Source organism: Manis pentadactyla, chromosome 5 (genome assembly GCF_030020395.1).
Source record: "Manis pentadactyla isolate mManPen7 chromosome 5, mManPen7.hap1, whole genome shotgun sequence".
Lineage (NCBI taxonomy): Eukaryota > Metazoa > Chordata > Mammalia > Pholidota > Manidae > Manis > Manis pentadactyla.
Genome location: NC_080023.1, coordinates 305,361 through 328,549, shown reverse-complemented (window position 1 = coordinate 328,549; position 23,189 = coordinate 305,361). Strand labels below are relative to the sequence as shown.

General features: G+C 42.4%; 1 protein-coding gene across 9 annotated transcripts in view; it reads right to left on the bottom strand.

Annotated features, from left to right (window-relative positions):
- Positions 1 to 23,189, bottom strand: part of LOC118930278 (TBC1 domain family member 14) — a 220,129-nt gene that overhangs the window by 132,564 nt on the left and 64,376 nt on the right. For 7 of the 9 annotated variants that reach the window (XR_005031980.2, XM_036921367.2, XM_057501986.1 and 4 more), the window contains 4 exons: positions 17,284 to 17,421; positions 6,588 to 6,654; positions 5,380 to 5,461; positions 79 to 3,340 (listed from right to left, as the gene is read on the bottom strand). Coding sequence is in view for 8 of the 9 variants with exons in the window: in XM_036921367.2 (XP_036777262.2) it covers positions 79 to 3,340; positions 5,380 to 5,461; positions 6,588 to 6,654; positions 17,284 to 17,421 (3,549 nt within the window). In the remaining variant the exon portion in view is untranslated. The remainder of the gene's footprint in view (positions 1 to 78; positions 3,341 to 5,379; positions 5,462 to 6,587; positions 6,655 to 17,283; positions 17,422 to 23,189) is intronic. The other 2 variants (XM_057501985.1, XM_036921365.2) reach the window with 2 other exon arrangements.

Sequence of the window (23,189 nt, the reverse complement as noted above, 5' to 3'; positions counted from 1 at the left end):
TCTTCCAGCTGTCCTGACACACACACACACACACACACACACACACACACACACATACATACATACATACATACATACCTCTTCCAGCTGTCCTGAAGAAACTGGATTATCTTCATAAGCAGGGAACTGACAACCTGCTTTACAACTGCAAAAATTATTAATTTCTTCCTCACATTGTGCCATTATTTTACAATTTGCTTCTGAGCTTTCTAAATCAATTTCCAGAGACTCATTCAAGCTACATTCCAAACACTGATTCTGCTTGCCTCCGGGCAGAATCCCAGCCGATTCCTCCTGGGAATCCAGTGATGTCTGAGCACTCTTTTCCATTCCAGATTTTTTTAACCTGGGAAGGAATTTTCCAGACTCGAGCTCCGATTTCCCATAGTAATTGCCTTCTTTCTCTGCATCTTCTTCCAGTGGTTTGAGATCTGCCTGTGGATCTTCAAATGCATCAACTTGAGAAGGAATGGGAATATTTGCTTCATCTTTCTCCGATTCAAAATCTGACTCGCTTCCTCCTCCTGGGGACAATTCAGATGCAGAGATTGGGCGAAAGTGAGTCCGAGGAGAGACCCGAATCGCCCGGTACTGGGTTCTGTCGGCGCCACATGTGCGGGGGCGGAAAACCTCGCTGTCCGGGTCAGAGCAGAGGATTGATTTCGGTTTAAAACTAGGGCTGAACGACGCAATCCCTTCGGGTTCCAACGAACATTCTACATGCAGAACTTGTGAAAATGGATTGCTTAAGTCAAAGGAAGAGAATGAATATTCAAGTCCAGGATCTTCAACTTGAAAGTTACCACAAGCTCCTAGTAAGTCTTCATGGAAGATAAAAGAAAATCCCTTATTTAATCCATTTTCCCCACTCTTCGGCTGGTCGTTCTGCTCGAATGACACGAAGGGTTTCCGTAATTGCCTGTGGCCCGGAGCAAAGCTGGTTCCCGGGGTCATGAAGACGTCTGCACCCGCCACCGCCACGACATCGGAAGCCGCGCGCGGTGACAGACCTGCTTTCGTGCGGCCGGGGGGCATAGCCGCCCACTCCCCATCGCTGCTAAAGGTTTTGAGCTCTCCGTAAACTCCTCCAAGAATGAATGCGTTCTCTTTATCTTGGGCCGCATGCCAAGGTTTGGAGGGCGTAGTATAATCTCCACCGTCCACCTGGGCCAGCTCCCCAGCAACAAAAGCTCTCTTCTCCAGGCCCCCTTTCTGCCCCTCCCACAGACGATACTCTGACCTCTGCACGGCCTTACGAGGCTCCTGGAGAGCCTCCACTTCAGCTTCAGCATCCAAACAGCAGCAGCAGCTATTTACATCTGTTGAAAACAACTCATCATCAGTTCTTTCTATTTCTACCGTAGCTACAGAATGTCTGTCTGCCATCTTTGTCCAGATGTCCTTGATAACCCCTGAGCTGTAGCCGTCTCCATGTGGACTGCTTTCACTACACATCTGTGTAGTTTCAAAGGTTTTGTTTTCTGTTTTTTGTTCTAGCTGAATACCACAGACAGATTCTAGTTTGGACTTTTTTTTGAAAACTAACGGAGGAATTTCTTCTAAGGTTCTACTGTCTTGCTGGCAAGTTTCATCTTGCAAAAAATCTAGAAGTTCTTCATCTACATAATTTGACGAGACTGGAGGAACTACGTAACTAATATCTTCTGCATTAAACTGTGCGGATTCTTCAAACTGAATGTTTAATGTCTCATTGTCTGAACGTGTTTCTTCTGAATGGGACCATGGACTACAAGTTCTTGTTGAAAGATTAGAACAGTGTTCATTTTCTTCAAAGGCACTATTTTTGGTCCATATTAGCAATCTAGACTGTGTTTTCCCAAGCGTATTAGCACTAGAATCTGTATTTTCATTTCCCAAGTTGAGTGTTTCAAAAGAAAATGGTAAAACAGAATTACTGCATTGCACTTCAAACACTGAAAAACAAGAGTTTATGCCAGATCCTTCATTAATATCTGAAAAGAGCTCTTGATTGCCAGCAAGCAAATGCGGATTGAGCCCCGTGCTGTCCAAGACTGGAGAGAGTCTGGTCGGAGAATCCCCTCCGACACTCTCTCCGTCGGCATCCCCCGAGCTGGATGAGCAGCACTCCCAAAACTGAGCCAGATTGCCAAGGTCTTGCAGGAAGAAGCCCTCAGCACCCCCAGAGCTGGTAGAATCTGTCCATATTGCACGTTCCCCTTGCAACTCCATTCCATCTAACACTATGCAACATTCTGCCTCAAAATCTGTTTTCTCTTTGCTTTTCTGTCGAATCATATTCAAAATCCGACTTTCCCCTCGCATTGTTTCTGAGGCACCGGGATCCAACATGGATTGATCAATATCCACTTCATAGAAGTGCGTTAGTCCTGACAGATGAATATCATCCCAGTACGTGTTGTCCTCCGGGAGAGGACAGAACGCGGTCCCCGTGAGGCCGATACCCTCATTTATAACCGCGGGCATTTCTACGAAACGGCCGTCAACGAACGTCCCCGCCGCGAGGTACGTCCTGCGGGCGTGACCGCCGCCCACACACAGGCCGCGCGCCGGCTCGGGCGGCTCCTGGGCCGGCTCCGCCGCGGGGCCGCCCGCGCCCTGCCTGGCCCGGTACGTGGTCTCCAGCTTGCTCCGCCTGCCCCGGGGGGCGAAGTACTCGGCGATGGGCTCGGTGTACCACAGCGGCTCCTCCTTGAACTCCGTGTCGCTCCCGCCCGCGGCCCCCGGGCCCTCCGCGCCCGCCGGGTCTCCCCTCCCGAGCTCCTTGGTCGGCCTCCTGCCCCGGCGGCACAGCGGCCTGGCGGGGCCGCGGCCTCCCGCGTGCGCGCCCCTGTCGGCCCGGCCGCCGAGCTTCAGGGGGGGCCTGCCGGGCCCGCTCCGCCCTCTCCTGCTCCGGACTTCCCGGGCCTTGTGCCTCGCTTTCACGCCCTTGGCGGACGCCTTCGATGCCCCCTGATGCCCACTTGAACTTGAGCCTGCTTCACTCGAGCCGGAGGACCAGGAGCGAGGGCGCATCTTTCCTTCGGGTTTATGTCGGGTCTGCTTTTTGTACGAAGCAGGCTTTTCCTCAGCTGTGCCATTACTAAGCTTGTTCTCCTTCTCGCCTTTACCTTTGCTCTGGGTCTGCCCGGGCACAGCGCTGGACGCCTCGGCGTCCCTCTCCTTGGTGACTTCGCCTTCGCTGTTGCAGGCCTTGGGGGAGGACGTGTCTGTGCTGGCCGGCGGCGCTGTGGACGAGGAAGGGCTGGAGGAAGAGCAGGCTTTGGAATTGTTCCACACAGTCATGATCTCTCGCAGGCAAACCGGCTTCTCAGAAAGTGGTGGGAAGGCTTCATAGTACCTGAAAACAGAGGGAAGAGTTCAGAAGTGGGCACTGAGATGAATTAGCTATAATAAAACAATATTAGCCACTGGAGAAATGGGATACTTCATCTTAGTAGAGCCTACATCTCCATCACCCAGGATCGACTTCAGAAAAGTTAACAATACAGTAAAATATGCTTTACATTTAGTCCCACGTGTCAAGCACATTATTATGTTCAGCATGGAGACAAGCACTATAAAAGTATTTAGAAAATATGTAAGATAACGGTTTTTATCTTAAAGGTTTGAAGTTTGATTAAGAAGTCACAAATGACAAATACAATGTAATGGGAAGAATGTAATATATCCCCTGAAAAGAAATACCTGAATTTGAATCTCAGCTTGACTACTCACTGTACTTGTGATTCAAGCTGATATGGTGGTCCTAGGACTCACCTCCCAAGGCTGTTGTGAGCATTGAAACAGATGCAGCTGAGAAGCTGAAGAGCAAACTGCTGAGAATATGAGCCCTGTTGCCCCCTTCCCTGAGGCTGAACCCTCATTCTGCCACTTACTAGCCATGTGACCTCAGCCATGTTACTTGACCTCCCTGTGGCCTACAAAATGGGAATAATAATAGTATCTACCTCAGAGTTGCAAGGAGTAAAGGAATATGCAAAATGTGGCAAAACAGCACCTTAAGCTATTGTGTTGTTGCCATTATTTTTCTCTTGGGAGGCAAGCATCCTGCCGGCATGAAGCAGGCCCTCAGAGGTGGGAGGGCATTATGGTATTCAAGTTCAGAGAAGGGGATGCTGCTGAGGCCGAGACAACAGATCACAGCTGCCTTGGTGTTCCAGAAATGCAGCAGTGTAGTGAGTACTGCCTGTGAGGCAGGAGCACCTCTGTGAGGACAATGAGAAGATGAGCACATGGACCTGAAGCCTGTCTAGACCAGCAACACTGAAAACGCAGGGTAGGGAAGTCCAGGGAGGTGGTAGAGGGCTTGAAAACAAGAAAGAAGAGCTCTGAATTTGCTAGGAAACTGGCAGCCACTGAAGATTTCACGGAAGACAGGTTGCCAAAGGAAAAATCTAGAGTCAGGCTGGCTACCAAGGGGACTGTCATTCTGTGGGCAACAGTCAAGGTCACACATGAAGCGACAAAAGGCCATGTTTTCAGAGCGCCTATATTGACTCTCCTCTTCAGTCTATACCAGAGCTAACAGAAATGTGCTGTGAGCTCCATATGCAATTTCTGACGTTCTAGAAGTCACATGAAGACCATAAGAAGGAACAGGAGCAGTTCATCTCAGTAATATATTTTACTCAACCAAACAGATCCCTGATATTATCATTTCAACATATAACTCATTTTAAAAACATTAATGTGATATTTTATATTCTTTTTTATAAGTCTTTGAAATCTGGAGAGAATTTTACCCTTATAGCACATCTCAATTTGAAGCAGCCACGTTCCAAGTGCTCAGCAGGCAAACGTGGCTTATGGATACCATATCAGGCAGTGCAGGTCTACACAAACCAGCTACATCCAATGTTTTTCCTAAAGTTCTAGAAGTTCAGAAGATTCAAATAAAATGTACAATAAGGAAGTCTGCTTATAAGGCAGTTGATTTTAAAACTGAGCATTTATAAAGAAAGAACTAAGAGCATCTTTAGGAAACAAGTTTGACAAGGTCAATGATGTGCCCACATTCCCTTTGTAATCAACAGTAGGAACTTGGTCTCCTTGTGTGTAAAACAAGGAAAAGCATAATTTCTTACAGCTGTCTCAAAGGACTGGAGTGAATTTCACAGGTGATAGTACAAGAGTGGACTGTAAACAATCTGACTTGTTTCATTCATTTGTTTCACAAATGCGTGGGATAAGAATACAGCCATCTTGCTTGCTTGTGAATTCTCTTGTCAAGCACACATTAGTGCTCAATAAATGTTTCCTGAATTATAAAATATGACACTAAATAAAAGACGACAAACAAAAACTGTAAACGGCATAGCAGTTATTAGTCTAATTTTAACAAATACACACTTTATTACCAAACACAATCTTACATACATTTCCACTTGATCCTTTGCTGTAGGGGATAATTCTGCCTCTGGAGAGGGAGACCCCTCTAACTTTTTGTGAATCTTCTCTTCTGTTATGAAACAAAAATTCAAAAAGATTTGTCTTATATCTAGTTAATAAATGCTCCTGTTTTTTAAAAAGTTTCTCAAGTAACTTTAACCAAAAATTAACAGGCTTTTGTGGCTTAAAAAGAACTCTATACCAGTCTGTCTTTTTAATAAAAATCTATTTCTTCTGTGTGCTAGAGGGAATTCTCTGGCTGAATCACGCTAACACTGGCTGAAAGGTGAGAGCTGTTCCTCTCATCACTGACAAAATGTCTAAAGGCACTGAGTTAGGGGACTAAAATCCCCTGTGTGCTTATTAATTACACCAGAAGGAGAGAACATCTGTTCAGATTCCAAAAATATTTTTTCACAAAATTCTGTGTTCATGGACTTTATATTGACTCATCTTGACTAACACTAATCTGTAAAGAAAATCCATTATAATTAGCTCTCTGTTACTTAACATCTAGGTAGGCAAGGGCTGTGCATCAACTAAAATAGAAACAAAGGGCTATACACTCTTAGCTTAGCTCATGATACTGACTTGGATTAAAACAAAAAAATAAACTGTCCCCTTACTAGGAAGGCTCAAGGCTTGGAGGGCAACAGAATGTCCATGAAGAGGACAAGGAAAAGCACAGTCCTTAACCTCAACATGGAGCTCTCATTCTAAGGGCTTACAACAAATGGGGAAAGAAGCTCTGAGGGCTCATGAATCAAAATGACTCAATGAGCTCAACAAGCCTGCTTTTCCAAAAAATTCTAGAGTCAAGGTAGAAGTTCCTTCCAAACCTGAATAATGGGTGTTGATACCTTTGGAGGTCTTGACATCAACAGGCAGATATTAACAAGGGGGTAAAGATGGGAGAGACGAGAATATATTGCTCCTGATCCCTGGGCTTCAGTTTGAAGACAAACAAAATGACATGTCTCCCTGTGAGAGGGTACCTGGGGAGTAAGTCCTTCCTCAGATGGCAGGGATGCACCTGGAGTGGCTGCTGGGGGCTGACCTGGGAGCCGTGGGCAGCTGGGGGCGAAGCATGACGCTGGCCCTGCAGCAAACGCTGGACACTCCTTAGTGCCTTTCCAAGGCTTTCTGCAGGCAGAGCCCTTGTGGCTATCTCCCCTGGGGGGTAAGCGTGCCCTCACCTTGCTCACTCTGAAGGTCCTTCAGCCTGGAGCAGAGCTCCTCCACTAGGGTCTCGATGCCAGAGCTCTGCATGGGAACAGAAATACACATTAGTTTACCATCAGGCATATAAAGATCAAGTATCTTTATCCTTTTGTTTTAATATAGAGGCTTCCCAAATCTCCCTGTTCCAAAAGAAACACATTATCAATATTTAAATGAACACAAGCGTTTAAAAACTATAGGTTTGCAGATTTAATTTAGCATACACATTTTACTAATAAAGTTACTCAATGGCGCTTACTGCTGAACTGTGAAAGTATCACTGTACCTCCCAGAAACAGCTTCTGTCTTCCCAGGGGTACGGCATGCTGCGGTGAGGGCAGCCTGAGGACCTAAATACACACCACAGGGCTAAATGCCAGTCACCATCAGAACTATTCTTCGGTACCTAGGTGAGCAAGGTCTCGCACCAGACGCACTACAAAGAAAGATAACAGGAGCTCACCTTGGTCCTCTAGGAGCTTGTGCTCGAAAGAAAACAAGGTGACTTTGTTCTTTTTTTAAGCGAACACTCATGACTGCAACAAGAAGAGCAGTACACAAAATATGTCCTCAGTGACATTGAACGCAAAGGCTTTGTTTCTTTCAGGGGTCAGGAGCAGGGCACTAGTGTCTACACCGCACTGGGGTGGAATTTAAGGAGAGTGTGCGGAAGAGCCTGAAACGGGGAGGGTAAGAGTGAACACCAACCTTTAAGGGAAACGAGTGTTGAAAACAGGAGCAAGCAAAATACCTTTCACTATGTAGACTTTTAAACTTTCAAAATTCTCTACTTCTCATAGGAACAAAGAAAAATCCATTACAATGTATAAGGAAATTGAATTATTTCCTAGGAACTTGATATTTATTCAGTGGCCAAAAGTGAACTGAGTCAAGGGGCAGGCACAACCCAGACAGACGCAGGTGATGCCTGCACGCCGGCTGCCGGAGCCCTCCTGGGGCCTTGAGAGGCTAAAAATAGGACTTTACCCCATTCACTTCACTCAAAATGACTCAGCACAAGTATTAAGGACTTTCCCCACAAGAAAGCCGTAGTTAGTCTGAGCAGCAAGAAGCAGATGAGAGTGAAAACCGTTAATGGTAAACATAGTTACATTCCATCCACATCCTACCACAGCTTTTAATCGGGAGACTGGACAGAGGGAGACAGAGAAACGGGCCAGAAGAGAACTGCCCTGTCTTTAAAAAACACCCTTGAAACCACAGCAGATATCAGTCATAAACCCTGCTCCCACTACACGATTCCATCAGAAAGTCTCAGCTTACCATAATGTTCAGGGTGTGATGGGTATGGCCGTTTTATTCCACTTCCTCCAGACCGTGAACCTAACACCAGTGTCAGCTGACTCACTGCTGCACGCTGTCTGTACAGCAAGCCTATGTCACTGTGCTTCAAAAGCCAGTGCCAAACTCCAGTGCAGAGCACCGGGCACCTAGGGATCACTTATTCAACTTTGTCCAGTACTCTAAAATGGTCGGCCATTTACTCTTCTACAGAGAATGCTCATTAGGACCTAGTGACAAGATATATTTTTTAGCTTTGTCTTGGAAATTACCTCCACACAACTGTAAAATGTAGTTGCTCTGGATAGTAATGCAGCCTAGGAGTATGTATGTATTTGTTCTCATACATAAATGGCTAAGAAACGTTTCTTACTCCTTAATTCTGTGCATAAAAGCAAGCTCTACTCACCAGGCTGTCTTCTTTCCTTGATAAGCAGCAACCTATTTATTTATGTTTTTAAAAATCATTAGACCACTTAGTTTTCATAACAGCAAACTGAGAAACAAAAAGGGGTATCAAAAACAGCAATGCACCCTGTCATCTCCTGGCAGGTATTCTGAAATGTTACTGCAGTGTTGCTAATGAAAAATTGAATCCACTTTCCAAATTATGATATAAACTACTAGATAATTTTAATAATAATATTTTAATAGTACACCATATCCATGAGGGCATTCAAGAATATTGGGAGCTTACAGTGTCTTAAGAAACACAGAAAGTAAATTATACTCATATTTTAGTGATAACTCGAAGGCAGAACATGCTGCAGGTGGAAAAGATGCTGACAGTCCACCACTTAGCTCATGAATACTTCTCCTAACTGTAAAACGGGTAATGCCCACTTACCTCCCAGTACCAAATGAGCATGAAAGCGTGCTCTGCAAACCCTAAGAGCCCTCTAAAATTCAAGGTATAGCACTCCGAATCTGGAAACTGGCAGACTACACATGGTGACCAGCCAATTTCCAGATACATTCAGTCAGCAGCCTTCAGAGTGCATGACGGTTCACCGAGTTACCAGTCAGTCCGTCAGTCAATGACCAGCGTGCCAGGAGGGACACATGAAGAGACAAAGGCCCTGTCCTCACAGAGTTTATGTCTTGGTAACTCTTCCTTCTCAGAGAAAATGACCTTGGGTCTGGCTTCCTGCCCTGCCACACATCCCCTGGGCAGCAGGGCAGAGGTGCAGCTCCTGATCGTGAACCCAAGAGCCCCATGCTTTTCCCTTAATATTTTTGGGGTATAAGTAAAATGATGTACATGCATGCACCCATCAGTGTGCCTATCCTTAGTCACCTGAATATCAGTGCCACTTCTAAGTTTCGTATATGTTTTTCATTTTCCAGAATCTCATTTTTTGATTCATCACTTCAAAAGTGTCTTTAACTTTTTGTACGATTTGAGTCTGAGGCTGGAGGAGTAAGAAAGACCACCGGCCTGATGCAGATGACCCAGAGGCTCCGGATTCTGCCCGGACCCCAGGACCCGCGCACCGCTGCCTCTGTTCCAGCTGCTCTGCCGAGGGGCGGGCTTGAAGACACTCCGCCGAGGACGGGGGGCCAGCCTAGGCCAAGCACAGCAGCTACTGGCCACTGCTTCCGGGGAGTTCCCCGGTGAATGACAGATTCGTCAGGGATCTCTGCCATCCCACACTTTCAGGCTTCTCCATCCTCTCTGCTGTCCATCCTTCTCAACTAGTGATCTGAGTCACTAGCATAACAAAAACACAGGAACCTGGCCTGCTCTGCCTAGTTCTCTCTCAGATTCACAGGTTTCTGTCGCTGCATCAGTCATCCCAAAGGTTAACCGTATGGAGGACTCGTGTGCATTGGATATTCCCTAGATGCTGGACAGGCACTCACACCCAACCCCGCAATCCCCTAACCACCATCATGCTCAGGGGCACCTAAATGCCTGTTCCACTCACGGGTGACAAAATACAGTCAGAAAGATCTGGGCGTGAATTCCACCCCAGGGTAGCCCCCACGGCCCTACCATATCACTCACCTGCCACAGCCTCACTCCCTCGGACGGATGGTGCGGACCTGGGCACAGTGACTACCAGCTGGCCACTGGATGCCCTGTGTGGCTTCCCAAATTTTTTCTCTCTTATTTACCATTTCTTCCTGTTTAGGTTCTGCTTTCTAGGAGATTTCCTCAGCAATATCTTCCAACCTTTCTGTTGAGTTTTCTTATTTCTATTATGTCTAAAATTTTTAAGAGATCATCTAGTCCCTTGAATATTTCTTCTTTAAAGCAAACTTTTCCTCTGAGAGAAGCCCTGTCTTCAGCATTCCGGCAGAAGAAAGGGGCAGGGATTCACCAGTCAATCTGCCAACTTTCATTTAGTCCCCAGTTTTCGTTATGTTATACCTTCCCTCAGGGGTACCCAGTGCCCCAAATTCCAGAACTTGTCTGATCCAATTCTCCAGAAAGTACCTGCCAAGACAGGGAGAGCCTGGTGCTCTGGTGCCCGCCAGGGGCCACGTCCCCTGGCACTCTCCCCTAGGTAGGCTCTGCCCACAGGCCAACGCTAGGATCCCTCAGTGAGATACCAGCCAGTGGGATGCACACCCTCCTGGGATGTTAACTCCTGGGTCCCATCTGCCACATACAGAAGCCTAAACCAGCCATTCAGGGAGAGTCGCAGCTCCTGGCTATGATACAGAGGAAGGGAGAAGTAACTAATGGATAATTATCACCGAATACCTACTATGTGCCGGGGAGGAAGTAATCTACATCTTCTTGACAAAAGACAGGTAAAATCCACTGTGGGAAGGAGCAGATGTCATCCTCTGCTGTAAGTAATGACCCAGTAGCTTGGTTAGCCAAGGTTTAGGGCAGGTACCTCTGCTCTTTAGCACAGGGAACATGACCTGGGAGTGCTGACATGCCGTGCTGTGTACATACCGGATAAGCTATGCCCTCTCTGAGCCTCCATTTCATCGTCTACAAAAAGAGGGAGGTATTTCCATTTAACCCAAGCTCTTCAGTCTCCCAGCCCACAGCAGCATCGTGCTGATTCAGGCAGGCCGCACTTTCCAGGGTGTTCAGGAAAGTGCCCTGCTTCTCATTTTGATTTGCAGATGGCGGTTTCTTTCCCCTCCTGTCCGTGTTCTTCTTGTAGTGACCAACTTCCTGAGTGAGACTCAGGCACAGAAGTTCGGGAGGCCCGGGCTGAAAGTCTGGACATATTATCTGTCGTGTGTCACTGCTCAGTTAACAAGAATAGTCAAGTTCCTCAAAGCAGAATTTAGGACGGTTATTTTTAATCTAGGAAGCATGAACTCTAGTGGAAGCCATGAGAGGGCATGTATGAACATAAGGCAGTTAAGAACAGTTTAGGCATATCTTTTGGGTTAGGTCCATAGCATTCATAAATACTCAAGCCTGTGATGCTAAAGGGGCTAAAAACAACAACAGACTTTAATCTAGCACGCTGATGCCTAAGTATGAATCCAGAAAAAGCACTGTGCACGATGTAATAGGTGTACGAGAATTTCCGTGTTGCACTCTTTACAACAGCCAGAAATGGAAAACAACTGAAAAAGGCCCATTACCAGATGAATGAATGGCTTTAGTGTCTTATAAGGGACAACTGTTTAGCAGTGAAAAAAAATTATAGGATCATATTATTATTGATCATCAACACTGAACACTGGTAAGTCTTTAAATATGTTAAAAGAAATTACAAAATACATACAGTAGGGTACCATTCATATAAAATCAACATGCAAAATAGACATCTGTGTATCCTTTTATCCTGTATACTTTTAAGTGAAAGTATAAAAATATACTCAGGAAAGATAAATACCAAGTTCACTGTAGTGGTAACCTCTGAGCAAGATGGAGAGATGCCATCAGGAAGGACCCTGGGGGACTGTACCTGATTGACAGTAATTTATTTCTGAGGCTGTTCTATTCCCTGTTCCATTCGGAGTTGGCCTGCCTACCCTTCAAGCACTCACTGTTTTTATGTCCCTAACCCCCTACACAATTCTTTTTATGTCCTTTTGCTCATTTAACCCTTGGATTACTGCAGCTCCTCCCATTTGTTTCCTTTCTCAGAGCCTCTCTTTACAACATTTGACAGTTCAGGAACTTCCGGTAAAAATCCCAACATCCCACCTTTTCTAAAAAGAGGTCAGAAGACCTGGCACCATCAGGACCACATCTGCCATGGCCACAATCAACTAGAGCTGAGAAGGGCTTGTGCTCTACATTCAGCACAGGCCTCACTGCTCCCAACTGTCTCATTCCGGCAGCTTCCTACTGGCCCCAGGGACATGCATATCCCAGTGCCTCCTCAAAGCCTCCACTTAGCTCTCCCCACAGGCAGTACAAGTGCAAAGCTTTACTCATGCCCACTCTCCAACAAATTAGTGTTCCTTCCCTAATCTCCTTTTCCCCAATAAATGAAAATTCCACTCTTTGCACTTGCTCAGGCCAAAACCTTTGCTATCTCCCTTGATTCCTCCCTTTTTCTCCACCCCAAATCCAATCCTGTCAGTTTTACCTTCAAAATATAGTTACACTCCAACCAGTTCTCAATGTCACAACCTTCTGGACTATTGTCATAGCTCCTGAAATGCTTTTTCTGTCTGCCTCCTTGCATGCAGTCTAGTGTCAAGGCAGCAGTTAGCAGGGTCCTATTGGCATTTAAGTCAGGTCACATTGGACCTCTGCTCCAAACTCCTCCCACACCTCACGGCTTCTGCAAGGGAAAGCCAACCTCCTCATGACGGCCTACGGCTTCCCTGAATGCTCACTTCCATCTCCACCCGAGGAGATGAGGTCTAGGCTTCAGTTAGGTGAGGGTGATGAAACAGCAGTCTTAGCTTTCTCAACTTTAGTAGCCACAGCTTCTCAAGGGTATGGCTTGGGAAGGAAGTGCAGTGTCACCTCCTACAATGTACATGGAGCACCCAGACCAGGATCTTGTGCATTTTAAATGCCCAATAAATGTTAACTTATTATTGTTCTGATGCTCTTATTACCAAGAAGGAGTTAAGTTCAAAAGTCAGTATGTAAAGAAACAATATATGTGGTCAAAATTAACCTTGAAAGTAAATTGCCATCAAATACTTTACATGGTTTTTGTATATGCAATCCAGTACAGCATATAATCAATACAAATGCAAAATACTATGATGAACAGTGTATTTTTGTGGCAAAAAGAACTTCACTGGCAGCTTAGAAGAATGTGAGAATACAAGCAATTGCACTAAGACTCCATGGCACCCAGGACATAAACCCTTCACGGGGCTCTTTCCTCAACCACGATCGTCGGCCACCCAGGCTGGGCAGCAGCTACCACCCAAAGCAAGCAACTGATGCGTCACCACTGTGCTCTGACTTAGTACTCCCCAGACAGGCCACTGTCAAGTTTCTAATCTTCTAACAACTCCCAGAATGGAGGATGAAACACCGGCTTTGATTCAGTTTTAAGTAGCTCAATAAAAATAAAACAGAAATATAACTAATTATTAAAAACAGAACACAGGCAAACAATATAAAGAGCTCTACCTTTGGGGATAGAGAAAACAGAACCAAGTAATCTTGAGGATTCAAATAATAAGAGTTGGCACAGTTCAACATCCTGTTTTATGTTTTCTAAAAGGGGGAAAGGGAGGCCTGGATGTATGAGGCATATGCTATGCCCACTGATAACAGAAACAAAACATGTGCTCAGGATAATATCACTTCATAAAAAGTACTCATGTGAAGAGGTTTCCGTGGGGCCATTCCTCTTTACAGGTCCCATTACTAACTGCCATCAAAGCAAATGCAAAAAATGGTATAGAAAATTAATAACCAGAGAATCATATGTTACTTGTACGTGCGAATGAAGGGAATTAGCAAAGGCAGTTTTGGCTGGGACCTAACAAGCCCCAAAGCCCGTGAAAGGCCATGATCTCCTAGAGAAAGAAATGTTCACTACTGTTCTCACATCTTCACAGTGCTGCCAAATTTAATCAATGTATAAATTAAATTTTGACCTAACTGATTTTCCATACTGTTTTGGCAGTGTCTCAGATAAAATATTGAGCTGAGCAGGTAAAAGAGGTGTGTTGTAACATGGGGCACAACTTGTTGCATGGGTAAAGTGGGGGCAGTGTTGCATCACACGTATGTGAACGTGGAACCAAAGAAGTTAGCCTTTCTGTGTAAACCATGATGCAGTGAGGTATCTGGTAACTATGGATGCCTCATAGAAAGGCAACAACCGTATATCTGTAACAGTCACACAAGCACACAAAAGTAATGAGAATAGTATTCACCTCACATGCAGTGCATAACATTACTGCTATCTACCTACCTATCTACCTAATTTGATAGCATCACCTGTGTTATTACCTGGTAATTTTCATTAACATTTTAATCAATTAGGTGGTAAACTTTTTAGTGGCTTTTGATTCTGATCAGTTGGTAGTGATAGTAAAGAGTTTGGACTAAAGGTTCAAAGTACTGAAGCTTGAACATTAACATCCTCAGTATTTAGGAAATGAACATACCTATATGCAAACATTCACTGTGGCTAAGACATGGGCATTATAATTGTGTATGTAGGGTCTCTTTGCTCCTTTCCACACAAGCTACCAGAGAGCTTCTAGATAGAAAAGCCAGGGGACACACAGCCTACATCTCATAAACGAGCACACTGATGCCTGTCTACAGGTCCAGGCAAGAACTAAAGAGGGCTCTTTTTAAGTCCTTTCCAAGGGCCTGGAGAGTGGGCTTAAGGGGTCTATGTACTGACACACACACAACAGCAGGCAGTTCTGGAAAAGACAGAGGACTTGGGGACTACCTGCCTTCTCTCATTTCCCACACACATACCCAGCTCCTGATGCCTGGCATATTCATTCCCTCAGCCTATTTTAATTTCATAAGATTAAAAGCAATCATTATTAGGAAAAAGCAATGCAACAATGTTTTATAAATTGAGAAACAATTTTTATAAAATGAGAAGGACAGAGTAAGAAAGGACAACTAGGCTTCATGGGTTTTAAAGCAAAAACCCCACCTTTGACTTCTAGGCAAAGGAAAGCATTTTTTCAAAGCAACAATGTAAACAATCAAAGATCACTGAAAGCCACTATCCTTCCCTCCAGTTGTTTCACACCAAGAACTCACACCAAGTTCATCCCAGCGCGCATGCTCAGCCGGCAGAAACTGTACACACACTCAGGCCACAGGAGCAGGTCCTGAATTACTACAGGGCGCCCACACCCTCGTTTTCTCACACGCGACTTCAGCTGTCCTTGCTTTTTCACTCGGCTTCACGGTGAGTCCAAGACTAGAGTCATTTCTTAGCAATTTTGGTCCAGAGCAGAAATAAGATCCTTTCCCAGATTAAAACTCCGTACTCATATTTTCCTCCCAAACATGACTCAGCAACTTCTTTGGATTTTGCTCAGGGAATTCACCTGAACTAACCTCTGATTTTTAAAAACCATTTGCATTTTGAACGCCTTTCAAAGCTCCAAATTACTTTACCAGTCTACTCCTTCAGTGTCACACAGAAAACACCTTTTGGGTAACTGTCCAGCCACTCAGCTTTCTCTGAGGTCTGCCCATCTCTCAGAGCCCCTGCCTAAGGAGTGGGGCCTGGAGGCAACTCGTCCAGGGTGGTAGGGTGGACGCCTGCCCTAGCCCAGCCAATCAGCCCTCCTCTCTAACCCAGGGGTGCTGGGGGCTGGCCTTGAGCAGGCATGCTGGGCTGGGGCTGGAATGGTCTTTTTTCACCATGTCTGTGCTGAAGCAGAGAAAGCCAGACTTGAGGTAGGGAGGGAATGGCCCAGAAGCAGAGAGACTAATGTGGGCCACTAGAAAAAATGACTTTGGCTGCCAATCATTCGGTCCCCAGTTCAGGCCACTCCTGAGGCCACTGCATTTCTGGCACTTTGTCTCAGTGAGATGGCCTGTATCCTTTACGTATATTCCTATTTTTTCTTAAACTAAGTTAACTATGTTCTTACTCACTGTGATGAAATGGTACCTAAGATAGCCACATGGGCAGCAACTTCCAAATTCCTATTCCAGAGCCTGTGAGGCAGCAGTTTCAAGAAATCAGAAGTTTAAAAAAATCAAAGGGTTGGGGGTGAGGATAAAAGAAGAGCAAAAAGGACAGGATAAAAGGGGGAGACTCTTTAAAATCTGAGTGCTTGATTCAGTTCAAGAAAAACTCAGTACCTTCTATAACACCCACTCTGTTAGGTGCTAAGAGGTGGGTAGTAACTCACTGCCATGGCCCCTAAGAGGCACAGCCGTGAAGGGAGGACAGAGATGGGTGCCTGCAGTTTCGGATGTGAGGGCTGTAACATCTGAGGCATAAACATGGCCCCAGACTACGTGTGGGGTCAGGCTCTCACAGTCCTGAGTAGGACGAGAGCCTGTAGCTGGGAAGCACTGGCCCAGCTTTAGAAGAGCTGTGTGGTAGGTGGTGGCCAGACAGAATCAACTTCTACAGATGATCAGTGTAGCAAAGCTGCTTATCCCAACATCACACCATTAGATAACAGTTCAGGGAGGAAGTTTCTGGAGGACAGAATCCTTTCTAGGTAACTCTATGAATCCCGTCAATTTAACTTTGCATTATAAAGGAACTTACACCACACCATCTCAACCAACATGGCAAAGGAAAAATAATTTTCTAAGTAGTTATGACCTCAGAGATTATATCTTACAATAAAATAACAATGCATAGCATTAATTTAAATAGGTGATTATATGCTAAAACTATCTTATTTCAGGATGCTGAAGGACATAAGAAATATTTTATATGAAGAGTTAAAAGATTAATAATCTTATAGTTTTCCTAAAAAGCAAACAAAAAATTATGAATCATAAGCAAATACAGTGTTCTTAAAACATTAGAACTGCTATCCCACTTCTAGGAAAGTATCCAAAGGAAGTAATATAGATCATGAAAAAACCACACATGAAAATATTCTAGACTAGACAGCTTAACAAAAAAGAACAAGCTAAATATCCAGTAATAGAGAGCACTTTGCTGTTGGAATATTATTTGATTAAATATAACTTAGCCACTGAAATGAATAAAAATAATGTAATAAGAGGAAATACATGTTAAATGGGAAAAGAGGATATAAAATTTTGTGTATATATATTTTAATTATAATAGTACTTATAAAAGATTATATAAAACTCAGTATATATAGAAAAATACCATAAAAGAAAAACTTATAATATTCATTTCAATACATGAGCTGTCTGTTTTTCTGTTTCATTTGGTTTTATTTTTTTGTGTCAAAATGTTATATTGGTAAAGTCTTTGTTATATTTGTAAAATCACCCTGCCCTTTTGCTTATCCTCTTAAAAACCTAGTAAAATGTAAACCTACTTCATCAGAAGCAGAGCGAAGACACTGGACAGCAGCCTGTTTTTTCATTTCTTCGAGAGTTAGATCTGAGCACTTTCTCTTACTCTTTCCCCATTTCTTATAAGCTCCTTTTTCCCAGCCCAGGAAGATGTCATTCTCCTAAAATGAGATTGGACAAGGTTCAGTGAACAAGACTAAACATAAACAACAAGTTTCAAATGCTCCTATTTTCCACATACTTACATATACCTTCCCCTACCAAATCTATACATTTACCAAATGGTGCACACTGACAAATCAGGAGACCACAGAGCACTGCCAATCACAGCACTTCAGGATAATCCATTTGGTGTCCATTATTGAGATTTATAATATTAACAAATCTGCTACTTCTACTTACAGTAAACACTAATAAACAACTCAGACATTTGTATGTAATGCAAGTATTATTTAAACTTCAGTATAAATGCTAAACCATATGCACAATTAAATGTCCTTTCTTCAATGAGTATTCACATTACTATCTGACTTTAACAGTTAACAACTGAATGATTCAATCCCCAATTCTATATCATGTAGTCTAAAAAGCAACAGATATAAAACATTTCATGTTAGTATTTCAAGTTTTTTTCCCCTTGATTTTATATGCCCATTATAAAAATCTAAAGAAAATCTGAAAAGCAGGAAGGAGAAAGCAAATCCTATCAACCAGTGAAAACCCAAACGATCTGGCCTGCTTCATTTGGGCTTTTACATATGCTTTATAAAAACAAACAAACAAACAAACAAACACACACACATCTGAATTCCCATTATTTGTACAACTTTGTATTTAACTTATTATATTGCCAACATTACCCTCCATGTTACTATAAATTCTTTGACTATACATCAGAGAAATGCAAATTAAAACCACAATGAGGTATCACCTCACACCAGTAAGGATGGCCACCATCCAAAAGACAAACAACAAATGTTGGTGAGGTTGTGGAGAAAGGAGAACCCTCCTACACTGCTGGTGGGAATGTAAATTAGTTCAACCATTGTGGAAAGCAGTATGGAGGTTCCTCAAAAAGCTCAAAATAGACATACCATTTGACCCAGGAATTCCACTTCTAGGAATTTACCCTAAGAATGCAGCAGCCCAGTTTGAAAAAGACAGATGCACCCCTATGTTTATCGCAGCACTATTTACAATTGCCAAGAAATGGAAGAAACCTAAGTGTCCATCAGTAGATGAATGGATAAAGAACATGTGGTACATATACACAATGGAATATTATTCGGCCATAAGAAGAAAACAAATCCTACCATTTGCAACAACATGGATGGAGCTAGAGGGTATTATGCTCAGTGAAATAAGCCAGGCGGACAAAGACAAGTACCAAATGATTTCACTCATCTGTGGAGTATAAGAACAAAGAAAAAACTGAAGGAACAAAACATCAGCAGAATCACAGAACCCAAGAATGGACTAACAGTTACCAAAGGGAAAGGGATTGGGAGGGATGGGTGGGAAGAGAGGGATAAGGGAGGAGAAAAAGAAAGGGGGCATTATGATTAGCATGTATAATGTGGGGGGGGCACGGGGAGGGCTTTGCAACACAGAGAAGACAAGTAGTGACTCTACAGCATCTTACTACGCTGATGGACAGTGACTGTAATGGGGGTTGTGGGTGGGACTTGGTGAAGAGGGGAACCTAGTAAACATAATGTTCCTCATGTAATTGCTGATTAATGATACCAAAAAAAAAAAATTCTTTTGACTACATAATTCCCAACATAGAGATCTACCTAGCTATTTCCCAAAACTGGTGCTTTAAGTAATATTTTTAATTGCTTTGTCAAGTTTGTTTTGCCTTTTACAAAGCCTCTCATTTGATAAATTATTATTAAAACCAGTGGACAGACAAGAAAAAGTATCAGAAAGATAGACAATGGCAAAATTAAGAAAATTACTTTGCAGAGGCCTTGGCCTACAGTGGGCCCTCAGAAAACAGATATGAATGAGAAGAGTTAAAGAAGGTAAAGCATGATAATAATTAATTCAAAAGATCTTTTAAGATCAGTTCACACACTACGACCCAATTTTTACTTTGATCTTATACATAAAATTACTCTCATGCCACTAGATAACAGTGGAATAAAGATCCCTGTGCACTCCTCAAAATCAGCACACTTTTCACTTAATTTCTTGGGCATATTTTCAGATCTCATGAACCTGAAAAAAACATATTTTCTGGTTCAATGATGTCAAGTTCATTTTCCAAGGGAAAATGTGCTTGATGGACAAGGAAGAACTATCAGTGTATTTCCATTTATCTAATGTGTTTGGGCTGGGCTACACCTGAAACCTAACATTTCTTATCAATATTTCTTGGAGATAGGACTTGTCCTTTAACAGGAACAGAGCACAGAACCATTACAATGCAGATTCAAAGCTTCTGAAGGCAGAGAAAAATTTTAATAATTTTCTTTATTGTCACAGTGTACAGAACAAAAAAAGGTAGAAAAGTTATTTGTGTAATTATTGAAAATAGGGCTCCTTTGTGTTTGAGCTGCTGAGATTGGCTCTTTCTTCTTACTGAGCTTGTAAACATGTTTCTCTACTAAAACTGTATTATAGCTCAGCAAAGGTAACACATTCAAAAGGTCCTAATGAAGTTTTATTATATAGACAAAAAGGACTTCCAAACTTCACGTGGACATGCAGTACTTCTGGAGGGCAGTTTGATAATACATTGAAACATCTTAAACATGTACATGTACCTTTGATCCAGTAATTCTATGTCTGAGAATTTATTCTAAGGAAATAACCACCAAAGTACACAGATTTACCTACAGTGATGTTGATCAGTTAGGAGTCAGTAATGACAAACATGGAGAAATCCCAAAATGTCAAATAAGGAGGACTTGGTTAAATAAGTTATGAGTCATAGGCAATAAGATATTATAGCCATTAAAGAGATTATGAAGGATATTTATAGACATGGAAAGCTATTCACAATATATACAAGAGAAGAAGTTTATGCAATAGTATGATCTCATTTTTGGTTAAAACACCCCCCCCCACTGCGTGCTTTAAAAGATCCGAGAGAAATAGATTAAGAGGTCATCGAGGAGCTTGTCTCTTGGTGAGAGTAGGGATTCTATTTTTCTGATTTTTCTTGTAATTAGATCATACTCTTTAACAAAGGTTTTGTTTGTTTAATGGAAAACTTTTTAAGTCAAGAAAAGAGAAATGAGAAGGGTTCCTGTCATTTGATAAATTATGATTAAACTTAGAACAGGCATCTGGCATTAGCTTTATGTTTCCTGTCTGGCATCCCTTTGTTTATACATGAATATGGAACCATCCATTCATCCAGCAACCATTTCAGTGTCTTCCTCGTGGCACTTGGCATTACAAGAGTGAATAAAACACAGTCCCTGCTTGCCAGAGGCACACACTCTAGTGCAACAAACCACACTTAAGCACACAACTGCAGCATGGGGTTTACTATTATAAAGGTCTACAGAAAACATTCAGGAAACACAAAAGAGGCACGTTCTGTCCTTGGCCTGGGTGGTAAACAAAGGTTTCCTATAGAAGGAAGGGTCACTGAGGCAGAGTTGTAAAGAGTGAACAGAAGTCTTGGCTGGATTGGGGCAGGGAATGGGTGGGGGGACAGGGACAGCAAATTTTTTCTGTAAAGGCCCAGATAGTAAACATTTTAAGCTTTCCAGGCCAAGAGGATAAATCAAGGATACAATGAAGTTACTTTTACAAAAAAAAAGGAAGAAAGATAACACTTTCACAATGTTTAATTGATGGAATTCAAACTGTAATTCAGTACAGTTTTTTTGTAACACAGGTCTACCAATGAGAAAAATGGAATTCTTTCTAAGGGTGAGATAACATTTGCTTTGTTGGGGTTCAAAGTTAGTGTTCGCTATCATCAAAATCAATTAGATGTTCATCTGCTAATGCTTTTTTTAGTAACAGCTTTGACATGTAATTCATATGCCATAAAATGCACTCTTTTAAATAGTACAATTCAGTAGTCTTTACTATAATTCACAGAGTTATGCAACAATCACCACTAATTTTAAAATATTTTCATCACCCCAGAAAGAAACCCTTCGACCCATTAGCAGTCACTCCCATTTCTCTCTCCTGAGTCATTGTTAACTACTGATCTGCTGCCTCTGTGAATTTTCCTATTCTGGAAATTTCATATAAGTGGAAGTACACAATATGTCCTTTTGTATCCAGCTCTTTCACTTAGTGTGATATTTTCGAGGCTCATTCATGTTACGGCATGAGCCAGTACTTCATGCCCTTTATGACTGAATATATTCCACTGCAGGGATATACACATTTTGTTTATCCATTCACCCACTGATGGACATTTGAGTTGTTTCCATCTTTTGGCTATTATGAATAGTACTGCTATGAACATTCACATACAAGTTTCTGTATGGACATGTATTTTCAATTCTCTTGGTTATATACCTAGTAGAACTGCTGGGTCAGATGCTAACTCTATGTTCAACCTTTGGAAGAAATGCCACATTATCTTTCAAAGCAGCTGTTCCATTTTATCATCATACTAGCAATGTTTGAGGGTTTCAATTTCTCTACACCCTCACCAACACTTGTTACTGTCTATGTTTTTTATTTTAGCCATCCTAGTGGATATGAAGTGGATCTCATCATAGTTTTGATTTCTCAAATGACTGATGATGTTGAGTATATTTTCATGTGCTAATTGGCCATTTGTACTGTCTCCTTTGTACAAACATCTATTCAAATATTTTGTCCATTTAAAAATCATCTATTCTGAATACATGTCCCTTATTAGGTATGATTTTCAAATATATTCTCCAATTCTGATGGCTGTCTTTTCACCCTCTTGATGATGATGTCTTCAGAAGCACGCAAGTCTTCCATTCTGATGAAGTCTAATTTACTGGCACCTTTGGCTGTTTGTGCTCTGGTGTTGTATCTACGGGACCACTGCCTCGTCTAAGTCATGAAGATTTTACTCCTATGTTTTCTTCTAATAGTTTTACAGTTTTAGCTCTTTCACTCATGTCTGTAATCCATTTTGAGTAAATATTTGTATGTGGTATGAGGTAGGAATTCAACTTCATTCTTTTACTTGTAGCTACCTGTTGTCCCAGAACTTTTTGTTGAAAAGACTATTCTTTCCCCATTGAATGGTCTTGCTGGAAATGAATTACCCATACATTTAAAGGTTTACTTCTAGACTCAATTCCATTTCATACATCCAGCCATATGTATGCCAGTACCAAATTGTCTTGATTACCGGAGCCTTGTAGTAAATTTTGATATTGGGAAGTGTTAGTCCTCCAAATTTGTTCTTCTTTGTCAAGGTTTTTTTTTTTTTTTTTTTTTGGCTATTCTGGGTCCTTTGCATTTCCATATGAATTATAGGATCATCTTGCCAATTTCTGCAAAAAAGGCAGAATTCTGATAGGGACCGTGTTGAATCCTTGATTAGTTTGGGAAGCACTGCTATCTTAGTGATATTAAGTCTTCTGATCATGAATATTGGATGTTTTCCCATTTATTAGGTCTTCTTTGATTTCTTTCAATGACACTGTAGTTTTTAGTATACAAGTCTCTTACTTCCTTTTTGTTAAATTTATTCCTATTTTATTCTTTTTGATACTAAATGGAATTTTTTAAATTTCAGTACTTATGATTATCTATAACAAGAATGTCACATGAACAGAGAATAGTCTTGGTTCTTCCTTTCTAATCTGGATGTCTTTTGTTTCTTTTTCTCACTTAACTGTCCTGTCAATGCTGACAGGACATCTTTGAAAATGTCTTTTCACACATACATACTGCCATATACTGATATTAATCCACAGCATGAGTTTTACTATTTAGTTTAACTTAACTGTTTAAAAGGCAT